The following is a 20,357-nucleotide window of genomic DNA, read 5'->3' on the forward strand; positions in this document are numbered from 1 at the left end:
AAAAAAACACCCGTATTTCTACATCCCTTAACATAAGCACTATTACTCTTTGTATTTCTTTTCATCTTTTAAGTTATCTGGGGCCCCCTTTCCTTATTTACAAAATGAGAGACTAGAACCAGAGGCCACTTTTCAGTTCTAAGAGTTTAAGATTCTATGAGATTGCAGAAGTCTTAGTATATCAGTTTTGGTCCAAAATTAATCAACTACTATTTTTATAGGTTAAAGCTTTGATGCAGTACTTAACATGTAAAGTCTTTGTTAGTTTGTTTTTTTAAGCACCAGCAATTGCTACATAGTGTTCAAAAAAACCCACTGCCTTTAGGCAGGTCCATGAGGGTAAGCGGTTGCCTTGTCTACAGTTTATGTCCTCAGGCTCCGCCCACACGAAATCCTCATGATCACGCCTGACAATGGAGGCATTTACAGAAGGACAGAGGGTAGAGGCTGCCCTGTGTCCTGCCTGATCAAGTCATTTCCCAGGCAGATGCTTTCCATATTCGACGGTTCAGATCTCCTGAAGCCACTTGGCTTTGGAACAATTCAGAATAAGATTTAAGTAGAAATTCAGTTACTGACTGATGGCTGAAATATGCTGTAAGTAATCAAAAAGTATGTGAAAGTGAAAGTAATGCACACTGTAGTCAAATTCTCATGTTCACGGTCTAAATATTGAAACATTTAAAGTAAAATAAAATATTATTATATAACAATAATATTATATAAAATATTAACTACCTTAAAGTCAGTTTTGCCAGTAACTATTTTTCTTCCTAGTGATTTTTCATCAATGATTTCTATGCAAATAGCAATGTTTGAAAATGTAAATTTATAAAGCAGTCATTTAAATTGGGATCAGAAACCCACCTTTTAGCCTATTCTAAATTATTGCCTCAGCTACAACATGCCTTGCTGTTGTGGCTGTTTTTCTATAGTTCAAAGTATAGCTCAATCTATAGTTGAGGCACAAAATAGGCGGGGGTATCCCTGAGCTAGAACAGTTCTTCCTGAATCCAGAGATTAATTATGATTGTAATAATTAATAATTGTAAGAAAGGAAGTGCATTATTAAGTCCAGTAGAGCCATTTAAAAGCATTATAAATATGTGAAATAAAGAGGAGAGCACTTCAATGTTTTATTTTATTTTTTTAAAAAAGGCCTAATTTAAAGGAGAGTAAAATGTCACATCCCCTTTATCCCATCTGTGAGTGTTAACAATTCACTGAAAAAATTCAGAAACCCCTGGAATTATGCCTTAGAGTGGCTTAAAATTTTTTTTCATAGATGCTATAAAGGCTAAACCTTTTTTGTACAACTTAAACTCTGTCAAATTTTACAAGTTTCCCAACACCTGAAAGGAACCCTTTCCAATAAGAATTTATGGAAGAATATATTGCTGTTATTCAATAAGTTAATGTCTCGGTATAGTAATAAAAATACATTACTGTAAAATTTACATTTAAATAATATCCAAAGTAGTATTTATAAGTTGAATAATTCCCAGATAGTTTACTGTTCAAAAATTTGGTCTACATTTCTCAACTCCTTCTTACAATTGCAACCACAATTGTTGTCTGTTTGTTTTCTTTTTTGAGCTGCAGAGCATCAGAAAATAAAACTATTTAAGGCATGTAGAAAATGTAAGATATTGTGTCAAATAATTAAGTATGGTATTTTCACCTATTGTATTGTTTGAATAATCCACAAAAGTACTAGCTTGATGTAAGGTATGTAAGCCAGTTTCTCATACTTCGTTTTATTTCCAACATACTACACAATACTTCTGAATGACATAAAGTAATGCTATTAATAATAGTTATAGTTTGATATTGAGAAACTTTGTTCAAGGGGCACAAATTTCCTTAGATTAGAATTAGGGACAGAGAGAAATTTAGAATAGTGAAACATTCTAGTGAAATACTGCAAAGGCCTTCAAGAAATACTTTTGAATAATTCATTATGTAAGACAAATTAGAAGTTTCCTTTCACTCCCTTACCCCATCCCACCTCAGACATTCTAAAAGCAGGGTTTTGAGCAGATAGGAGAGGCTTTTTTAGAACTCCCAACTCACCCATTTAAATAAAACTAAAACCATTTAGAAGACCCAGGAGCAAGAGGATGGGGGGATAATGTGGGGTAATTCTTAACACTTTGCTTCTTCCCAAGTTTTTTTTTTTTAATTCTTGCATTCTTTACCAATTCTTTAAATAAAGGGAAAGTATTGACTTTATTTTTACAGCCTGGTCTCATTGTCTTTGGGGTTAGAATTTTTTGCAATGTACTCCATTTAACAAAATTCCACTAGAACAGAACTTGTTTTCTGTAGATTCAGCTTGAAAATATTATATCATCTTTACATTCTGATTTTTACCAGGAGAATGTGTTCATCCTAATAGCTAATGTAAAAGAATCAGCAGGAGACTGTAACGTTGTAGTCAATTCATTACAGCCTTGAAGTTCATTTCATTACTGTTATAGACACTGGGCTCATTTCTGAAACTCTGGGCCCTTTAAGTCATTTCAACCCCCCAAAGGAGGATTTATAATACTCTGCACATCCTGGCTCCCTCCCACATCTCAAGCTGCCTCTAAGACTTCTCCCTTTGCAATCTGTTCAAGCTCTAGTAGTGCCTCGAACCCAGTGGGTTCTCCTTCACCTTCAGACTTTCCCACATAAGCTTCCCTCTGCTTCAAGCACACTTTTTCCTATTTTCCAGGCTAACATCTTAAAGCCACTGCTTAAACATTTTTTTCCCCCTTTGGGAAGACTTCCTAGTCACCCACTGGAGAGAAAGATGTGTTTCTGCTATGTGTCCAATACTCATTTTTCCACTCCTTCATTAATTCATTTATTTGGTCACTCATTAAACTTTATTTTATTTTAATGCTACATCTACACTGTTCCAGGCACCCTCTATTATGAGAGTCTTCTAACTTTATTACTGTTGTTGCTCACCTGCCTTTCTCATTGACTCTAAACTTTGTGGGGAGCATCCTTATTAATCATGTTCGTCATGGTGTCCTCAGATCCCAGCTCATTGTTTAGGACATGTGGGCTAATTCAATTAATAAACAATTAATAAACATCTGTTGAATTAATGAATAAACATGAGTTTCTTTGTCTTTTCAATTAAAAATTTTGTGTTTACAGGTTTTTCAGTAGGACAGCAAAAAGTTCAAGTGGATTATTTTGCACCATCTTTGTGTAATGAAGATGTAAATTCTATCTTTATATTTTTCAGTTTTAAAAAGTGTTTAAGTACTTCCCATACATGAGGCCAGGACACTCCATAAAGCATGGCTCATGTTCTTTTGTAGTCCATGATGTTAGACTACTGGAATATCTAAGACAACACCTAGGCCAAGGCTGGGTAAGGAGATTAAAAAAAAATCAGGGCTGACATAGCCTGCTCAAATCCTAACTCAGAAGACTCGGAAGCCTGAGAAGCATACTAGGATTTAACCATGGCTAAAGGTAAATAACTCTGAATTAAAAACAGAGACACTGCCTCTTTCTCTACATTCATAATGGCACATTACGTTCTATTGTCTTGACAATATTACCCTTGGTATATTACTGAGTTTCGCAGGAAGGAATGGTTTCTATCTAAAAAGAAAGAAGGAGCAGGTGGAAGAGGAAGGAGGGAAGGAAGGGAGGAAGGGAAGGAAGGAAGGAAGGAAGGAAGGGAGGTAGGAAGGAAGGAAGGGAGGAAAGAAGGGAGGAAAGCAGGAAGGGAGGAAGGGAGGGGGAGGAAGGGAGAAAGGGAGGGAGGGAGGAAGGGAGGGCGGAAGCGAGGAAGGAAGGGAGGAGGGAAGGGAGGAAAGAATGAAGGGAGGAAGGGAGGAAAGAAGGAAGGAAGGGAGGGAGGGAGGAAGAGGGAGGGAGGATGGAAAGGAGGAAGGAAGGAAGGAAGGAAGCAAGGAAGGGAGGGAGGGAGGGAGGAAGGGAGGAAGGAAGGGGGAAGGAAAGGAAGCAAAGGAAGAAGAAGGAATGATAACACTATGTCCCTTGGACAAATCATCCAGAAGATAAATGTAATGCACATAGTAAAGTGCAATAAGCATACAATTGAAACACTGTGAACATTTCAACCAAATTTCTATTCAATTTTTAATACTCAGCTATTTCTAACTAACCAAATAATTATATCAACATCTTCTTATACTTTGCTGTAGTGATTTCAGAACATATAGAATTCTAGCAATAAAGTGTTAGATGTCTAAATGTTCCCCAAAGTGTTAGGAATCAATACAATAGGTTGTTCTCTAAGTAGACTGAAGAGTAATCTGGCTTTACTCTTTAAAAGGGGAGGAGAAAAATGATTTTTTATGTCCCAGAACCAAAGATGACTTAAAAAATTATGGCAAACCATTGCATCCCATGTAACTATTAAATATGATGTCAAATATTTCACATCATGGGAAAATGTTAATGATACAGTGTCAAGTGAAAAAGCTGGTTTCTAAACAGAAAGTAAAATAGAATTCCCCGTTGTAAAAAAGTTTATACCCATGTACACATAGAAAATATGCAGACAAGAAAAAATGTCAAACTGTATACGCCAAAATGTTAATAGTGCCTATGACTAGGTATTTATACTATGAATAGTTTAATTTTATTACCTTTGTCCATATTTTCTAAGTTTTCTATAACTTGTTAGATTTATAAGAAAAAAGCAATTAACATTTTTGTGTGTATTACTTTAAAATACAAGGAGCTCATAGCAGTGGTTTACTAGCCCTCAATATGCATTTATTTAAGTTGTCTTAGGTTAAGAAAATGTGTATGACCTGTTTATAGAAAGATGATTTATTATTATTTAGGAGTGACTTACACACTTCTCACTGAAATATATAATTTGATGCCTTTTGTTTACAATGAAAGGAACTGATAAAAATATATGAGACTACATCTTTTTTTTTTTTTGTAGTTAAAACTATTGCAGTCATCTAAGAAAATTTTGGATGTTCCAGGTCCCTGTACCTAAGTGCCTAATTATAGAGATAACAAGACTGAAATTCAGGAGTGAAATTTTGATTAAATTCTGATATACCTTCTACTACAAGTACACACACACACACACATGCACACACCATAAATTATACTGAATTTCTTGGCCTTGAGTACTTACCATCTTCTCTAATAAAAAGATCTTCTTTTCAAACAAATAGAGAGGTGTAAAGGTAGCATATACAACCATCTGAGGGGACTGTATTGCTGAAGAACCTGTAAAACCAAACACATATTGCATCATGGAAATTCTAGACAAAATGGAACTGGCAGGTTGTGGTAGACTGTTCAAATTCCTTAATGAACTTATCTTTGCTGATGAAATATAGGTAAATTACTCTGCATGCATATAATAAATGTTAAATCTCAAATGTACATCTATTTTATAGAATGTCTCATCAGTTTTACCTTCACAATAGTACCATATAATTCATTAAGAAATCATTTTATTTCATTGTAAAACAGTTATTACATAAACTCACTCTAGCTATCTGTCAATGTAACTTAGCTTTCATAGAATCTTTATTTTGAATTTAAGGAATTCTGAGAGTTTCTATGTCATTTCAAGTAGAAAGAAAACATAAATAAATTAATCCTCCCATGAAGAAGGGAAACTAAGAAGGTAACTTAGTTTGGAATGTTTAATGCCTGTAGATTTGCTCCTGAACATCAATATTTATTCATGTGTTCCTTAATATCCCTGAAATTACACCATTTGATTCATGATGCTTTTGTTCTTTAAAGATTCTGGCCAAAATAATAGAATTTATTTTCCTCTATTGTTTTTATTTTTAATTAAAAGGTTTTGATTTATTCCCTTAAAATTCACACACTTAACAAAAACAGAAATATAGATCAATGGAACAGGATAGAAAGCCCAGAGATAAACCCATGCACATATGGTCACCTTATCTTTGACAAAGGAGGCAAGAATATACAGTGGAGAAAAGACAGCCTCTTCAATAAGTGGTGCTGGGAAAACTGGACAGGGACATGTAAAAGTATGAAATTAGAACACTCCCTAACACCATACACAAAAATAAACTCAAAACGGATTGAAGACCTAAATGTAAGGCCAGACACTATCAAACTCTTAGAGGAAAACATAGGCAGAACACTCTATGACATAAATCACAGCAAGATCCTTTTTGACCCACCTCCTAGAGAAATGGAAATAAAAACAAAAATAAACAAATGGGACCTAATGAAACTTCAAAGCTTTTGCACAGCAAAGGAAACCATAAACAAGACAAAAAGACAACCCTCAGAATGGGAGAAAATATTTGCAAATGAAGCAACTGACAAAGGATTAATCTCCAAGAGTTACAAGCAGCTCATGCAGCTCAATATCAAAAAAACAAACAACCCAATCCAAAAATGGGCAGAAGACCTAAATAGACATTTCTCCAAAGAAGATATACAGATTGCCAACAAACACATGAAAAGATGCTCAACACCATTAATCATTAGAGAAATGCAAATCAAAACTACAATGAGATATCATCTCACACTGGTCAGAATGGCCATCATCAAAAAATCTACAAACAATAAATGCTGGAGAGGATGTGGAGAAAAGGGAATCCTCTTGCACTGTTGGTGGGAATGTAAATTGATAAAGCCACTATGGAGAAAAGTATGGAGGTGCCTTAAAAAACTAACATACGACCCAGCAATCCCACTACTGGGCATATACCCTGAGAAAACCATAATTCAAAAAGAGTTATGTACCACAATGTTCATTGCAGCTCTATTTACAATAGCCAGGACATGGAAGCAACCTAAGTGTCCATCAACAGATGAATGGATAAAGAAGATGTGGCACATATATACAATGGAATATTACTCAGCCATAAAAAGAAACGAAATTGAGTTATTAGTAGTGAGGTGGATGGACTTAGAGTCTGTCATACAGAGTGAAGTAAGTCAGAAAGAGAAAAACAAATACCATATGCTAACACATATATATGGAATCTAAGGGGAAAAAAGGTCATAAAGAACCTAGGGGCAAGACGGGAATAAAGACACAGACCTACTAGAGAATGGACTTGAGGATATGGGGAGGGGGAAGGGTAAGCTGTGACAAAGTGAGAGAGTGGCATGGACATATATACACTACCAAATGTAAAATAGATAGCTAGTGGGAAGCAGCCGCATAGCACAGGGAGATCAGCTCGGTGGTTTGTGACCACCTAGAGGGGTGGGATAGGGAGGGTGGGAGGTAGGGAGACGCAAGAGGAAAGAGATATGGGAACGTGTATATGTGTAGCTGATTTACTTTGTTATAAAGCAGAAAATAACACACCATTGTATAACAAGTATATTCCAATAAAGATGTTTTAAAAAATTCACACACTTACATTTCACTGCACTAGATAATATGTTTATTGAAGAATAATATCTTTAGAACCACAATATATAAATTAGATGTGAATGCTGGATCACTCTAAAATGGATTAAGATGTGAAATATGCCAAACTTGTAAAAATATGTTTTTACATTTAAAAAGTAAACTTTGTATATGTAGGGGAGCAAAATTTGTCACCTTAAAATGTGTCTCTTTGTCATGAGGATTATTTTAGGCTTTTTTTTTTTAAGAACAGAGTACTCAGGAATTCTTTCTTTTTACCTCCCCCTTAACTGCCTAAAAGAATTCAGATAAAGGGCCTGGTCCAGGAAAAGCACTATCACCAGAGATACCTACAAAGAATATGGGCTAAGTGTGGTAGGGCAAGGCCTAGAGACAAGATTCCTCTCTGTGTCCCACTGCCTCTGCATGGTAGAGCAAACATGTGTTTACCAAACATTTGCTTTTCAATATCCAGGTGAATTGCCTTCCTCCTTTTTGAAGTCACAAACCCCCGACCCCCTTTTCTTTCTCTCAGGTGGTAGATAAGCCTCAATTGCCTAACCTGTCCTTGGCTTTCATTTTTCTTATGAGGCCTCATACATACATATTATTCTTTTTCTTCTGTTAATCTGTCTCATGTCAATTTAATTCTTAGACCAGCTAGAAGAACCTGGAGAGAGTAGAGGGAAATTTTTTCCTTCTCTAACTCATATTTTTCATGCAGCAGAGATCTGAACCCAGGCAATTTACTCCACAGCCCAAACTTTGAACCACATTCTGTATCTAGAGGTTGACTTAACTATGAGTTTGGTAGAAAAAAAGGCATTGTTATCATCATTTTCACAAAGAAAGAAACTCAAAGAAAGGTTTAGCCATTCTCACAAACATGAATAATTATCAGTAACTTTGGGACTGTTATGTCATCCACTATCAAAAAAGATTGCTTAAGGCATCACTATAAGAAAACAAGTTTTTGTATAAAATTAAAAATATAATGACTAGCGTTTGTATTTTCTCTACAAAACCACCAGACATGTTTCTGTAAAAATACAAAGCCAGAACTATGAAAATGCTCTCATGAAAAAACAGTAATGTATTAAGAAAGAAGACAAAAGGAAAAAAAAAAAACTAGATAAAGCATAGTGCTAGAGGTAAATGGACATGTTTTCATGTAAAGAAGGATGAACTGAGAATTATGATATACACTCTGGAAGTACTAAGATAGATGACCCAATGTTAGGACTATAAAGTTTAAAATATATATTTTATATATCAACATATATATAAAATTTACACAAGGAGGGCATATATTAATACATATTAATATATAATTATATATTTATATAAATATATTTATATATTTTATAATAAAAATATGTGTACTAACATATATATTTTGATTAGTATTATATATCCTCCTTCATGTAAACACTTCTGTGAGTGTTGTACCATAAGAACTTGGATAACATTGTCTTATATGTAGGATCTTGCTCTGTTATGCATAATCATGTGAGGGCCTAACAATTATGGGCAACCTTGAAAAGCTTATTTAGACATGTCTAAACAGGAAATACATTTCTATGCTCCACTGTTTTCCAGCATTTTAGGAAATAAGTACAATAATTATTATTCTAGGAGACTGAGAACTTACAATCTGACAGAGACTGTAGAGAATATTGTACGTCTGATGAGGGCCTTGAACCATGAAGAGACCATTTGAATTTTTCCTTTTCTTTTTCCTTCTCTCCATCTTTACTCCTCTTCTTTCCAAGGTCTTTTGCATCGGCTTTCTCCAACATATTAAAAAAATGTAATAAACCTTTTAACTACAAAACCTCAATGTATGTTGCTTATTAAGTCATTGTGTTGAAAAGAAAGTTAAATAGTAGTATTTAACTTATTTAAGTGTAAAACAATAGCCATAAATTTCCCCAAGTACTACTCTTCTCAAATTAGTAACATCAAAATAAAGCAAAAGAAAACTTTGAAAATTGACATGTATTGTGAAAGACATGCAGCATTATTTATTATTGACTACACATAATTTTATGTTAAATGTAGATGATCAGTTGAATATAATTTATTCATATAAAATCATGGTGTCAGGCTGATTTTCTCATTTAAAAAAAAAAAAAAAACCCAGAAAAGAAAGTACTTAAAGTTGAGTCCTAAATGTGGAGCCCTCTTAGATCTTCTTTACTTGGGGCTTGCATTTCAAGAAACACAGCTTTCTGCCTCCAGAATATCTTCTGGTGGAAACTGGCCACCAACCAACGTCCACAAACCAACATCTGATTGTCCACATGTTGTGTGTAGTAAAACCCAGTACCCAGAACTGTCCACCTTTTGAATTTCCATTCACATTTACATTTCTATGAAACATGTTCTCCTTCAACTTAAAAAAAAAATCCCCTAAGCTTTTTTATTTCCTAATAAACCCCTTCCAATTCTAAAACAGAAATTTCAAATTTCTGCCATTCATTCTTTCATCATTTGCTAAACTTGTAATCACCATTGATTAGGTTTTTTTTTTTTTAATTTGCATAAATAAAAACTATAACATTAACAACTTGTACTGTTCCTTAGCTTCTAAAGTAAATCTATCTCATAGCTTTTATAGTAGATTTATCATCTATGTTAGATACAAAGGCAAAGATAACTATAACTTTAAGTGTAGGATGAGACATTTTATTGGGAAACAAGTACAAAAAACAGATTATCAGAATTTTATTTTGTGGCTTTTCTATAAATATTTGACAAAACTAATTATAGGTAATAATATATGACTTCATGTATGATTTTAAAATGGGATTTTAAAAGCCTTTAAATGCCTATTCAGAATTCATAATTTACAATAATATAGTATATAATAAAAATTATAAGTAGAAAAACACACTTTTCACATAGAAATTTGGAAAGTATGCAAAAATGTTTACCAAAATGTGTTTTTGCCAATGCCATGAGTAAATCTGTTGCTCCGCTGTCACCTCATTTCACCCATCTGGCCAACCCCTCTGAATAAAAGTAGCAGCTGAGTCCTACTGGACATGGCCTTCCTCTAGTTCTGCAAGCTTCTGCCACATCTATTTTAAATAACAACGAGAACCTTCATCTCCACCTCCACTTCACTCTCAGCTCGAAGAGAATAGAATCCTTTTGTCAGAAACCCTCAGCTTCTCCCTATCAAACCCATTCATCCACTGACATGTGCATCTGTCCTCTCCCATGCCCTGTGCCCACCCGTTAGGATGGAGGAGACTTTGCTCCCTGGTTTGGTCCAATCCCTTCACCTGGGCTCTCTGGAAACTTACACTATGGCTGTCATCTCATCTGCATCTTCCCAATCACTTAAAAATACTTCTTCATCAGGTAAAAATTTAAATATCTTTCACGGGTCCCCTACATTCCCTGTCAGCTTCCACGTTGTTGCTCCCCTGTTCTTCACAGACAAACTTCTAACAGGAGTGTTTATACATTATTTTACTTCCCACTTATTTCTTAACCTCTCCAATGTGTCTTCCACGCCCATCACTTACCAATGCCCTGCGACCTCCATATCACAAAATCCAGCAGAGAAACTTGAATTCTCCTCATATTTCAACTCTCAACACTACTTGACACAATCTCCCTGATTCTTAAAACACTCTTTTCCTTTGACTTCAGTAGCAACGTGCTCTGCTGGTCTTCTTCCTGTTTCTCTGGTCATCCTTTAACCTCTTTTGCCAGCTCATTATTTGGTACCCAGTTCTCAGATATTTAGATTCTTTAAGGCTGAGTCTTAAGCTTCTTAGTCTTCTCACTTTACACCATCTCCTTGGGAATATCATTCATTGTTTAATTTGGCACACATTTGTCAATGATTCCCAAAATATATCACCAGCCTGGAACTCCTGACATGAAAGTACACTTGATTTCTTAAAGGCACTTCAAATTCAATATGTTCTGAGTCATTCTGTGATCTCTCCTCATAAAGCCGTTCCTCTTTTGGCATTACCCCTCTCAATAAAAGTTACTACCATCTATCCAGTTGTGGAAGTCAGAATTCTACACATCATCTTTGCCACATTCTGCCATTTTTTACATTTTAAATATCTCTCAATCATTTACTTTATCTGCCTCTCCACTATGACTGTCCTATTACCCTACGCCAAGCTACTATTGTCTCTGACCTGAGCTGATGCAAAGGTCTCCAAATTGTTTTTTCTGAGCTGATGCAAACGTCTCCAAATTGTTTTTTCTATGTCCACTCATGTCACTGACTCTCCACCCCTACGTGCACACCAAGTTATTTTCTTCTCAGAGAACCAGAATATCCTTTTGAAAATGTGAAATAGATCATGACTCAACCCTAAACTCTTCATTAGCCATCAACTGCTCCTTGGTAAAGGTCAATCATCACAATATGACCTGGAGGATTTGACATGATTGCTCTCCTATCTATTTCTCCAGGCTCTTCTTAAGCCACTTTATTCCACGCATCCTCTCCTCCAGCTAAACATATCTTCTACCAGGTCTTCCAAATCATTGTCATTCCTGCTACTTCTTCATAATAATTATATCTGCTGTCTCCTCTACCTAGAATGCTCTTCCCTTCTCAGTCCTTAATCTTCCTCCAGATATCCCTATCATCTTTGCAAACACAGCTCAAAATTCCTTAGGGAATTCTTCCTTGATGCCCCAGACTAGGTCTTTCATATGAACTCCTAAAGTTTCCTGTATTTCCCTTCAAGACTCATGTATTAGTATGTATTTATGATTTTAAAAATTAATGTTAGTCCCATTCACTAGACCTTAGCTCTAGGAGTGACTTCCACACCTGATTTTGTTCACCAAGTTATCACTAATTCCTGGAACACTTACTGATATTCTCAGTAAGTAGTATATTGAATGGCTTGTTAAATGGAGGGATGGATAGACAGAAGTTAACTTGTGATACATGAGAAAGGGATTCCAGGTTCAAATTAATTTAGGATACACTGGGTAAAACAAATTTAATCTGGCTTTTTTTTTTTTTGCTTTCTTTTATAAAGTAATGCACATTAGATCATTTTAAATGGCACTGATGATAGCCAGATATCACACACACAATTTTTTTGTATATTTTTGAGGAACATTTACAGTAATTATTTCTGGGCAGTATATGGTTGGAAATGCTGGTTGATAAGATCTAGATAAGGACAAAATATCAGTATCTTATAAAACATAAACATTTGAAAGATCATTACAGATGCTATCACAGTACACAAAAAAGCTGAGTATTTTCTAGTATATTTAACTCTACTATACAAGTATTATTGTTCATATGTATGGCTATATGAAATATTTTATAAAAATAAAATAAATAATGATTAAATCTATTTCCCACTTAAGAAGAAATTCTCCTACAGTTTGTAAAAGAACTCGAAAATTTTTTTTCCAGATTTTAACTTTCACCTTACAATAACCTGCAAATCATAATCTAATCTGTGTCCATTTCACACTTCCTGAAAAGGAAAACAGGACTTTTCTCCTTTGGTATTCTGGTCGATTCCACTCTACATATAACATATAAGAAAGATGTGTTTAAGGGAAATTGAAAACTTAATGTTTTTCTATATTAATAATATATTAATTTAGTATCATCAAAATATATAATTGCCTTTGATTTTTAAGGAGAGCAAAATATAGTAGAATAATTAACATATGGTAAACACCATTGCAAGTTCTAATATCTTGGAAAGAAAGGACCTTAATTACATGACTGTTTTCACAACACTTAATAAATATAATGACAATAAATAATCATTAAATTAAGCAATGACTAAAGTATAAAGTGTTCATATATAATACCCATATTGAATAACATCATGATATAGGATGTCTTACCCTTTAAAATTCTGTCACTTTTCTCAGGTAATTTTAGTGTTGTTGCTGAACCTTCAGGTTTGAATCCCTTGCCATCTTTCATTTCTTTGCCATCTTTCACTTCTTTCCCATCCTTCATGCCTTTTCCTTGTTCTTTTAATCTGGCATCTATGTCTGTTATTTTGCTTTCAGAGCTGGACTCATCTGACAGCTTAAACTCGGGCAATATTTCTCTCAAGAGCTCCCAAACTTTGTCCATATATCCTGGGCTTAGGTAAAAAACAACATTAATTTCCAAATTAAGCTTTTTATTCCACATCAAGAAATTACTGACAGAAAAAAAATCAACTTGCTATTTCTAAAAACCAATTACAATAGTTACTTCACATGTTAGTTAAAAACACCATTATGTGCTTACTTATTCAACAAGCTTTGATTGAGTGCCTACTCTGTGGTGGGCTTTGCTGATGCAAGGAGACCAAACAGAGAGTTCCAGTTAAAGATGGTGATGTAGGAAGATTCCAAACTCACCTCTTCCTATGGACACAACAAATCTACAGCTATATACAGAACAATTTCCTCTGAAAATAATTTTTAAAAAACTAGGTGAGGAATTCCTTCATATCTGGCAAATGAGAAAAAAAACCATACTGAAGTGGCTAGGAGAGGCTGAGACACAGTCTTGCCATAAACCTCACACAGTGTGGTCACACACTGTTTGGAGGGAGCTCACATCCCTAAGCTTTTCCCCGAAGAGTGAAGGGTTTGAACCCCACATAATGGCACCCCAACTTTTAAGATGTGCAGATCAGAGACAAGCTCCCAAAACATCTAGTTTTGAAAGCCAGCAGGGCTTGCATCCACGAGGCCCACAAGGCTATAGCAAACTCAGAAAGAGTTCTTAAAGGGCTCTCACGGACTCACCCATCCCAGGACTCACCCATAGAAGAGCACCCAGTAGGAGACTTTAATATCCCACTGTCACCAATGAATAGATAATCCAGACAGAAAATCAATGAGAAAACATTAGCCTTGGGACTTCCCTGGCAGTCCAGTGGTTAATACTCCATGCTTCTACTGTGGGGGGAGTGAGTTTGATCCCTGGTAAGGGAACTAAGATCCCACATGTAGCGTGACATGGCCAAAAAAAACCAAAGTTAAAAAAAAGAAAACATTGGCCTTGAATGACACATTAAATAGGATGGACTTAGACACATATAGAACATTCCACCCAATAGCAACAGAATACACATTTTTCTCAAATGTACATGGAACATTCTCCAGGATAGATCATATATTAAGTCACAAAACAACTCTTAATGAGTTCAAGAAGACTGAAGTCATGCCATGCATCTTTTCCAACCACAACTCTATGAAACTAGAAATTAATTACAAGAAGAAAACTGGGAAATTCGCAGCTAGGTGTAGATTAAACTATATGCTACTGACTAACCAATGGGTCAAAGAAGAAATCAAAAAAATGCTTTGCAATAAATAAAAATGGAAGTACAACATAAGAAAAATACAACAGATACAATGACAACAAAACAAATACAACAAAGCAAAGACAGTTCTAAGAAGTAGTTCTGTGAGAGTGAGTAGCAATACATGTTTACATTAAGAAATACGATCTCAAATAAACTACCTAACTTTACACCTAAAAGAAATAGAAAAAAAAGAACAAATGAAGCCTAAAGTTAGTAGAAGGAAGGTAAGAACAAATATCAGAGTGGAAATAAATGAGAGAGACTAAAAAGACAATAGAAAAGATCAAAGAAATTAAGAACTGGTTTTTTGAAAAGATAAACAAAATTGACAAACCTTTAGACTCACCAACAAAAAAAGAGAGAATACTCAAAGAAAATCAGAAATGAAACAGACACATTGTAGTTAATACCACAAAATACAAAGGATCATAAGAGACTACTATAAACAAATATACAAAACAAATTGGTCAACCTAAAAGAAATGGATAAATTCCTAGAAACGTATGATTTACCAAGACAAAGAAATAGAAAATCTGAATGGACTGATTACTAGTAATCAAAAACCTCCCAACAATGAAAAGTCCAGAATCAGAGAGCTTCACTGGTGAATTCTACCAAACACTTACAGAAGAATTAATACCAAAACTTCTCAAATTCATTCAAAAAATAGAAGACAGGGGAAAACGTCTAAACTCATTTAACGAGGCCAGCATTACCATGATATCAAACTCAGACAAGGATATCACAAGAGAACTACAGATCAAAATCCCTGATGAACATAGATGCAAAAAATTCACAACAGAATGTTAGCAAACAGAATTCAACAATACATTAAAAGGATCATACACCATGATCAAGTGAGATTTATTCCTGGGGTGCAAGAATGATTCAACATTCAGAAATCAATCAGTGTAATACATCACAGTAAAAAAAGGAAGGATAAAAATCATACGGTCATCTCAACAGATGCAGAAAACCATTTGATAAATTCAACATCCATTTATGATAAAAATGCTCAACAAAATGGGGTTAGAGGGAACACACCTCAATATAATAAAAGACATATATGACATGCCCACAGCTAACATCATACTTAATGGTGAAAAGCTGAAAGCGTTTCTCTAAGATCAGGAAAAAGATAAGGATGCCCACTCTCACCACTTTTATTCAGCACAGTATTGGAAGTCTAGCCAGAGCAATAAGGCAAGAAAAGGTAATAAAAGGCTTTTAAATCAGAAAGGAAGAAGTAAAACAGTCATATTTGCAGATGACATAATATTATATATAGAAAACCCTAAGAAACTCCACCCAAAAGCTGTTAGAATAAACAAATTCAGTATAGTTGTAGGATACAAAATCAATATACAAAAATCTTTTGCATTCTATACACTAATAATGAACTATCTAAAAGAGAAATTAGGAAAACAATCTCATATACAACTGCAGCAAATGACCTAGGAATAAACTTAACCAAGGAGGTGAAAGACCTGTACACTGAAAGCTATGATATTAATGAGAGAAATTAAAGAAGACATGAATAAATGAAAGATATACAGGGCTTATGGATTGGAAGAATTAATATTGTTAAAATGTCCATACTACCAAAAGCAATCTACATATTCAATGTAATCCCTATCAAAATTCCAATGATATTTTTCACAGAAGTAGAATAAACAATCCTAAAATTTGTATGGAACCACAAAAGATCCTGATTAGCCAAAGTAATCTTGAGAAAGAATAACAAAGCTGGAGGCATCACACTTCCTAATTTCAAACTGTAATACAAAGCCATAGTAGTCAAAAGAGGATGGTATTGGCATAAAAGCAGACACATAGATCAATGGAATAGAATAGAGAAGCCAGAAATAAACCCATGCATATACGGTCAATTAATTTATGACAAAGGAGCCAAGAATATAATGGAGAAAAGTACATTCTCTTCAATAAATGGTGCTGAGAAAACTGGACAGTCACATGCAAAAGAATAAAACTTGACCATTATGTTATACTATGCACAAAAATTAACTCCAAATGGATTAAAGGCTTAAAAGTGAGACCTGAAACCATAAAACTCCTAGAAGAAAGCATAGATGTTAAGCTCCTTGACATCAGTCTTGGTGATAATTTTTTGGACTTGACACCAAAAGCAAAGACAACAAAAGTAAAAATAAACAGGTGGACTATATCAAACTAAAAAGCTTCTGCAGAAAAAATCCAAAACAAACCTACAACAAAATGAAAAGACATCCTACTGAATGGAAGAAAATATTTGCTAATTATATATCTAATAAAGGGTTAATATCAAAATATAAAAAGAACTAATTTAACTCAATAAAATGACTATCCAATTAATAAATGGGCAGAGGATCTGAATAGACATATTTCCAAAGAACATATACAGATGGCCAACAGGTACAATGAAACGTGCTAAACATCACTAATCATCAGGTAAATGTAAATCAAAACCACAATGAGTTATCACCTCACACCTGTTGTAATGACTATCATCAAAAAGACAAGAAATGACAAGTGTTGGCACGGATGTGGAGAAAAGGGCACTTTCATTCACTGTTGGTGGGAATGTAAATTGGTGCAGCCAGTATGGATTTTCTTCAAAAAATTAAAAATAGAACTATTGTATAATCCTGCAATTCCACTTCTGGGTATTTATCCATAGGAAATGAAAACACTAACTCAGAAAAACAGATGCACTCCCATGTTCATTGCAGTATTATTTACAACAACCAAGACATAGAATCAACGTATGTGTCTATGGATGGATGAATGAATAAAGAAAGTGTGGTATTCATATACACAACAAAATATTGTTCAGACATAAAAAAATGAAGGAAATTTTGCCATTTGCAACAATGTGGATGGACTTCGAGGACAGTATACTGAGTGAAATAAGTCAGAGAGAGAAAGACAAATATTGTATGATCTCACTTATATACAGAATATAAAAACAAACAGCAAAACAAACAAAAAATGAACTCACTGGTATGGAGAACAGATTAGTGGTTGCCAGAGGCAAGGGGTAGGATTTGGACAAAATGGTGAAGGTGTTCAAAAGGTACAAATTTCCAGTTATACAATAAATGAATCATGGGGCGGTAATGCACAGCATGGTGACTGTAGTTAACAATACTGTACTGTATATTTGAAAGTTGCTAAGAGAGTAGGTCTTAAAAGTTCTCATCATAAGAAAAAAAATGATAGCCATGTGTGGTGCTGGGTGTTAACTAGATTTATGTTGACCATTTCTCAATATATACAAATATCGAATTATTATGTTGTACACCTGAAACTAACATATTGTTATATGTCAATTACATCTCAATAAAAATAAATAAACAAGCAAAGAAACAAAGAAACCAAAATAAAAAAAGAGACCAAACACATGGCCCTAGTCTCAAGGCTCACTCAGTCTGGCAGGGGAGAGAGGCATGTCACACACATGACACGGAAAGAATAAATATGTATTTGAGCATCTGTTAAGTGCCAGGCACTTTCCTATATATTATCATTTAGATAAATGGTCTCTATGTTACTTCTCTGTGGAATTTAACAATATTTTTACTTTCTCTAAACTCTTTCCTGAGGTTTCTACAACATCATTCTTTTCTAGTTTCTATTAGTACAGAAATCACTTGCAGACTCCTTTGAACACTCCCTTTCCTCTGCTCACTGCAGAGCAATTAGGGTTGCTTCCCCAGAGTTCTCCTCAATATGCTCTTGATAGCCTATAGCCTTTCCTCAGTGAGTTAATAAGCACAACCATATTTTAGGTTCACCTGTACTTTTATGTAACCCTCAAATCATTAGCTCCAGCTCAAACCTCTCTCCAGAAGAGAAGAGGTTGTGTACAACCACCTAATAGACATCTATCCAAAAACAAACAACTCGGACTTCTCTGGTGGTGCAGTGGTTAAGAATCTGCCTGCCAATGCAGGGGACACGGGTTCAAGCCCTGGTGCAGGAAGACCCACATGCCGCGGAGCCAGTAAGCCCATGCACCACAATTCCTGAGCCAGCGCTCTAGAGCCTGCGAGCCACAACTACTGAGCCCCCGTGCCACAACTACTGAAGCCCATGTGCCTAGAGCGTGTGCTCCACAACAAGAGAAGCCACTGCAATGAGAGGCCTGTGCAGCACAACAAAGACCCAACACAGCCAAAAATAAATAAATAAAATAAATTTATAGAAATCAAAAACAAATCAATCAATCAATCAAAACATCCTGCCACCATCTTCTACTTTTCAGTCAAGTTAGAAAACTGAGAATGACCAACTCTCTCTCCATGAAACTCTCATCAAATAAAAAGTACGTCCCTTAGATCCTACCTCCTCCTACTGCAATTGACAACAATTTCTCCATTCTTTTATTTTTTTAAAAATATCTTTATTGGAGTATAATTGCTTTACAATGTTGTGTTCGTTTCTGCTGTACAACAAAGTGAATCAGCTATACATATACATATATCCCCATATCCCCTTCCTCTTAAGCCTCCCTCCCACCCTCTCTATCCCACCCCTCTAGGTGGTCACAAAGCACAGGGCTAATCTCCCTGTGCTATGGGGCAGCTTCCCACTGGCTATCTATTTTACATTTGATAGTGTATATATGTTGATGCTACTCTCACTTCTCCTTAGCTTCCCCTTTCCCCCATGTCCTCAAGTCCGTTCTCTAGATCTGCATCATTAGTCCTGCCCTGCCACTAGGTTCATCAGTACCATTTTTCTTTAGGTTCCATATATATGTGTTGGCATACAGTATTTGTTTTTCTCTTTCTGACTTATTTCACTCTGTATGACAGACTGCAGGTCCATCCACTTTATTACAAATAACTCAATTTCATTCCGTTTTATGGCTGAGTAATATTCCATTGTATATACATGCCACATCTTCTTTATCCATTCATCTGTTGATGGACATTTAGGTTGTTTCCAATCCTGACTATTGTAAATAGTGCTGCAATGAATATTGTGGTACAAGTATCTTTTTGAATTATGGTTTTCTCAGAGTATATGCCCAGTAGTAGGATTGCTGGGTCATATGATAGTTCTATTTTTAGTTTTTTAAGGAACCTCCATACTGTTTTCCATAGTGGCTGTATCAATTTACATTCCCATCAACAGTGCAAGAGGGTTGCCTTTTCTACACACCCTCTCCAGCATTTATTGTTTGTAGATTTTTTGATGATGGCCATTCTGCCTGGTGTGAGGTGATACCTCATTGTGGTTTTGATTTGCATTTCTCTAACGTTTAGCGATGTTGAGCATCTTTTCATGTGTTTGTTGGCAATCTGTATGTCTACTTTGGAGACATGTCCATTTAGGTCTTCCACACATTTTTGGATTTGTTTGTTTTTTTGATATTGAGCTGCATGAACTGCTTGTATATTTTGGAGAAAAGACCCCGAATAGCCAAAGCAATCTTGAGAAAGAAAAATGCAGCTGGAGGAATCAGCCTCCCTGACATCAGACAGTATGGTACTGGCACAAAAACAGAAATACAGATCAATGGAACAGTATAGAAAGCCCAGAGATAAACCCACACACATATGGTCACCTTATCTTTGACAAAGGAGGCAAGAATATACAATGGAGAAAAGACATCCTCTTCAATAAGTGGTGCTGGGAAAACTGGACAGCTACATGTAAAA

General features: G+C 35.1%; 1 protein-coding gene across 1 annotated transcript in view; it reads right to left on the minus strand.

Annotated features, from left to right (window-relative positions):
• Window positions 1-20,357, minus strand: part of ADGB (androglobin) — a gene marked incomplete at its 5' end in the record, with an annotated part of 148,818 nt that overhangs the window by 88,769 nt on the left and 39,692 nt on the right. Inside the window, 3 exons of the mRNA XM_082633767.1 lie at window positions 5,135-5,229; window positions 9,012-9,146; window positions 13,226-13,473. Of these exons, the coding sequence (XP_082489893.1) occupies window positions 5,135-5,229; window positions 9,012-9,146; window positions 13,226-13,473 (478 nt within the window). The remainder of the gene's footprint in view (window positions 1-5,134; window positions 5,230-9,011; window positions 9,147-13,225; window positions 13,474-20,357) is intronic.

The sequence above is a fragment of the Mesoplodon mirus genome (assembly GCF_964341445.2).
Source record: "Mesoplodon mirus genome assembly, chromosome: 10".
In the NCBI taxonomy this organism is placed as follows: Eukaryota; Metazoa; Chordata; class Mammalia; order Artiodactyla; family Ziphiidae; genus Mesoplodon; species Mesoplodon mirus.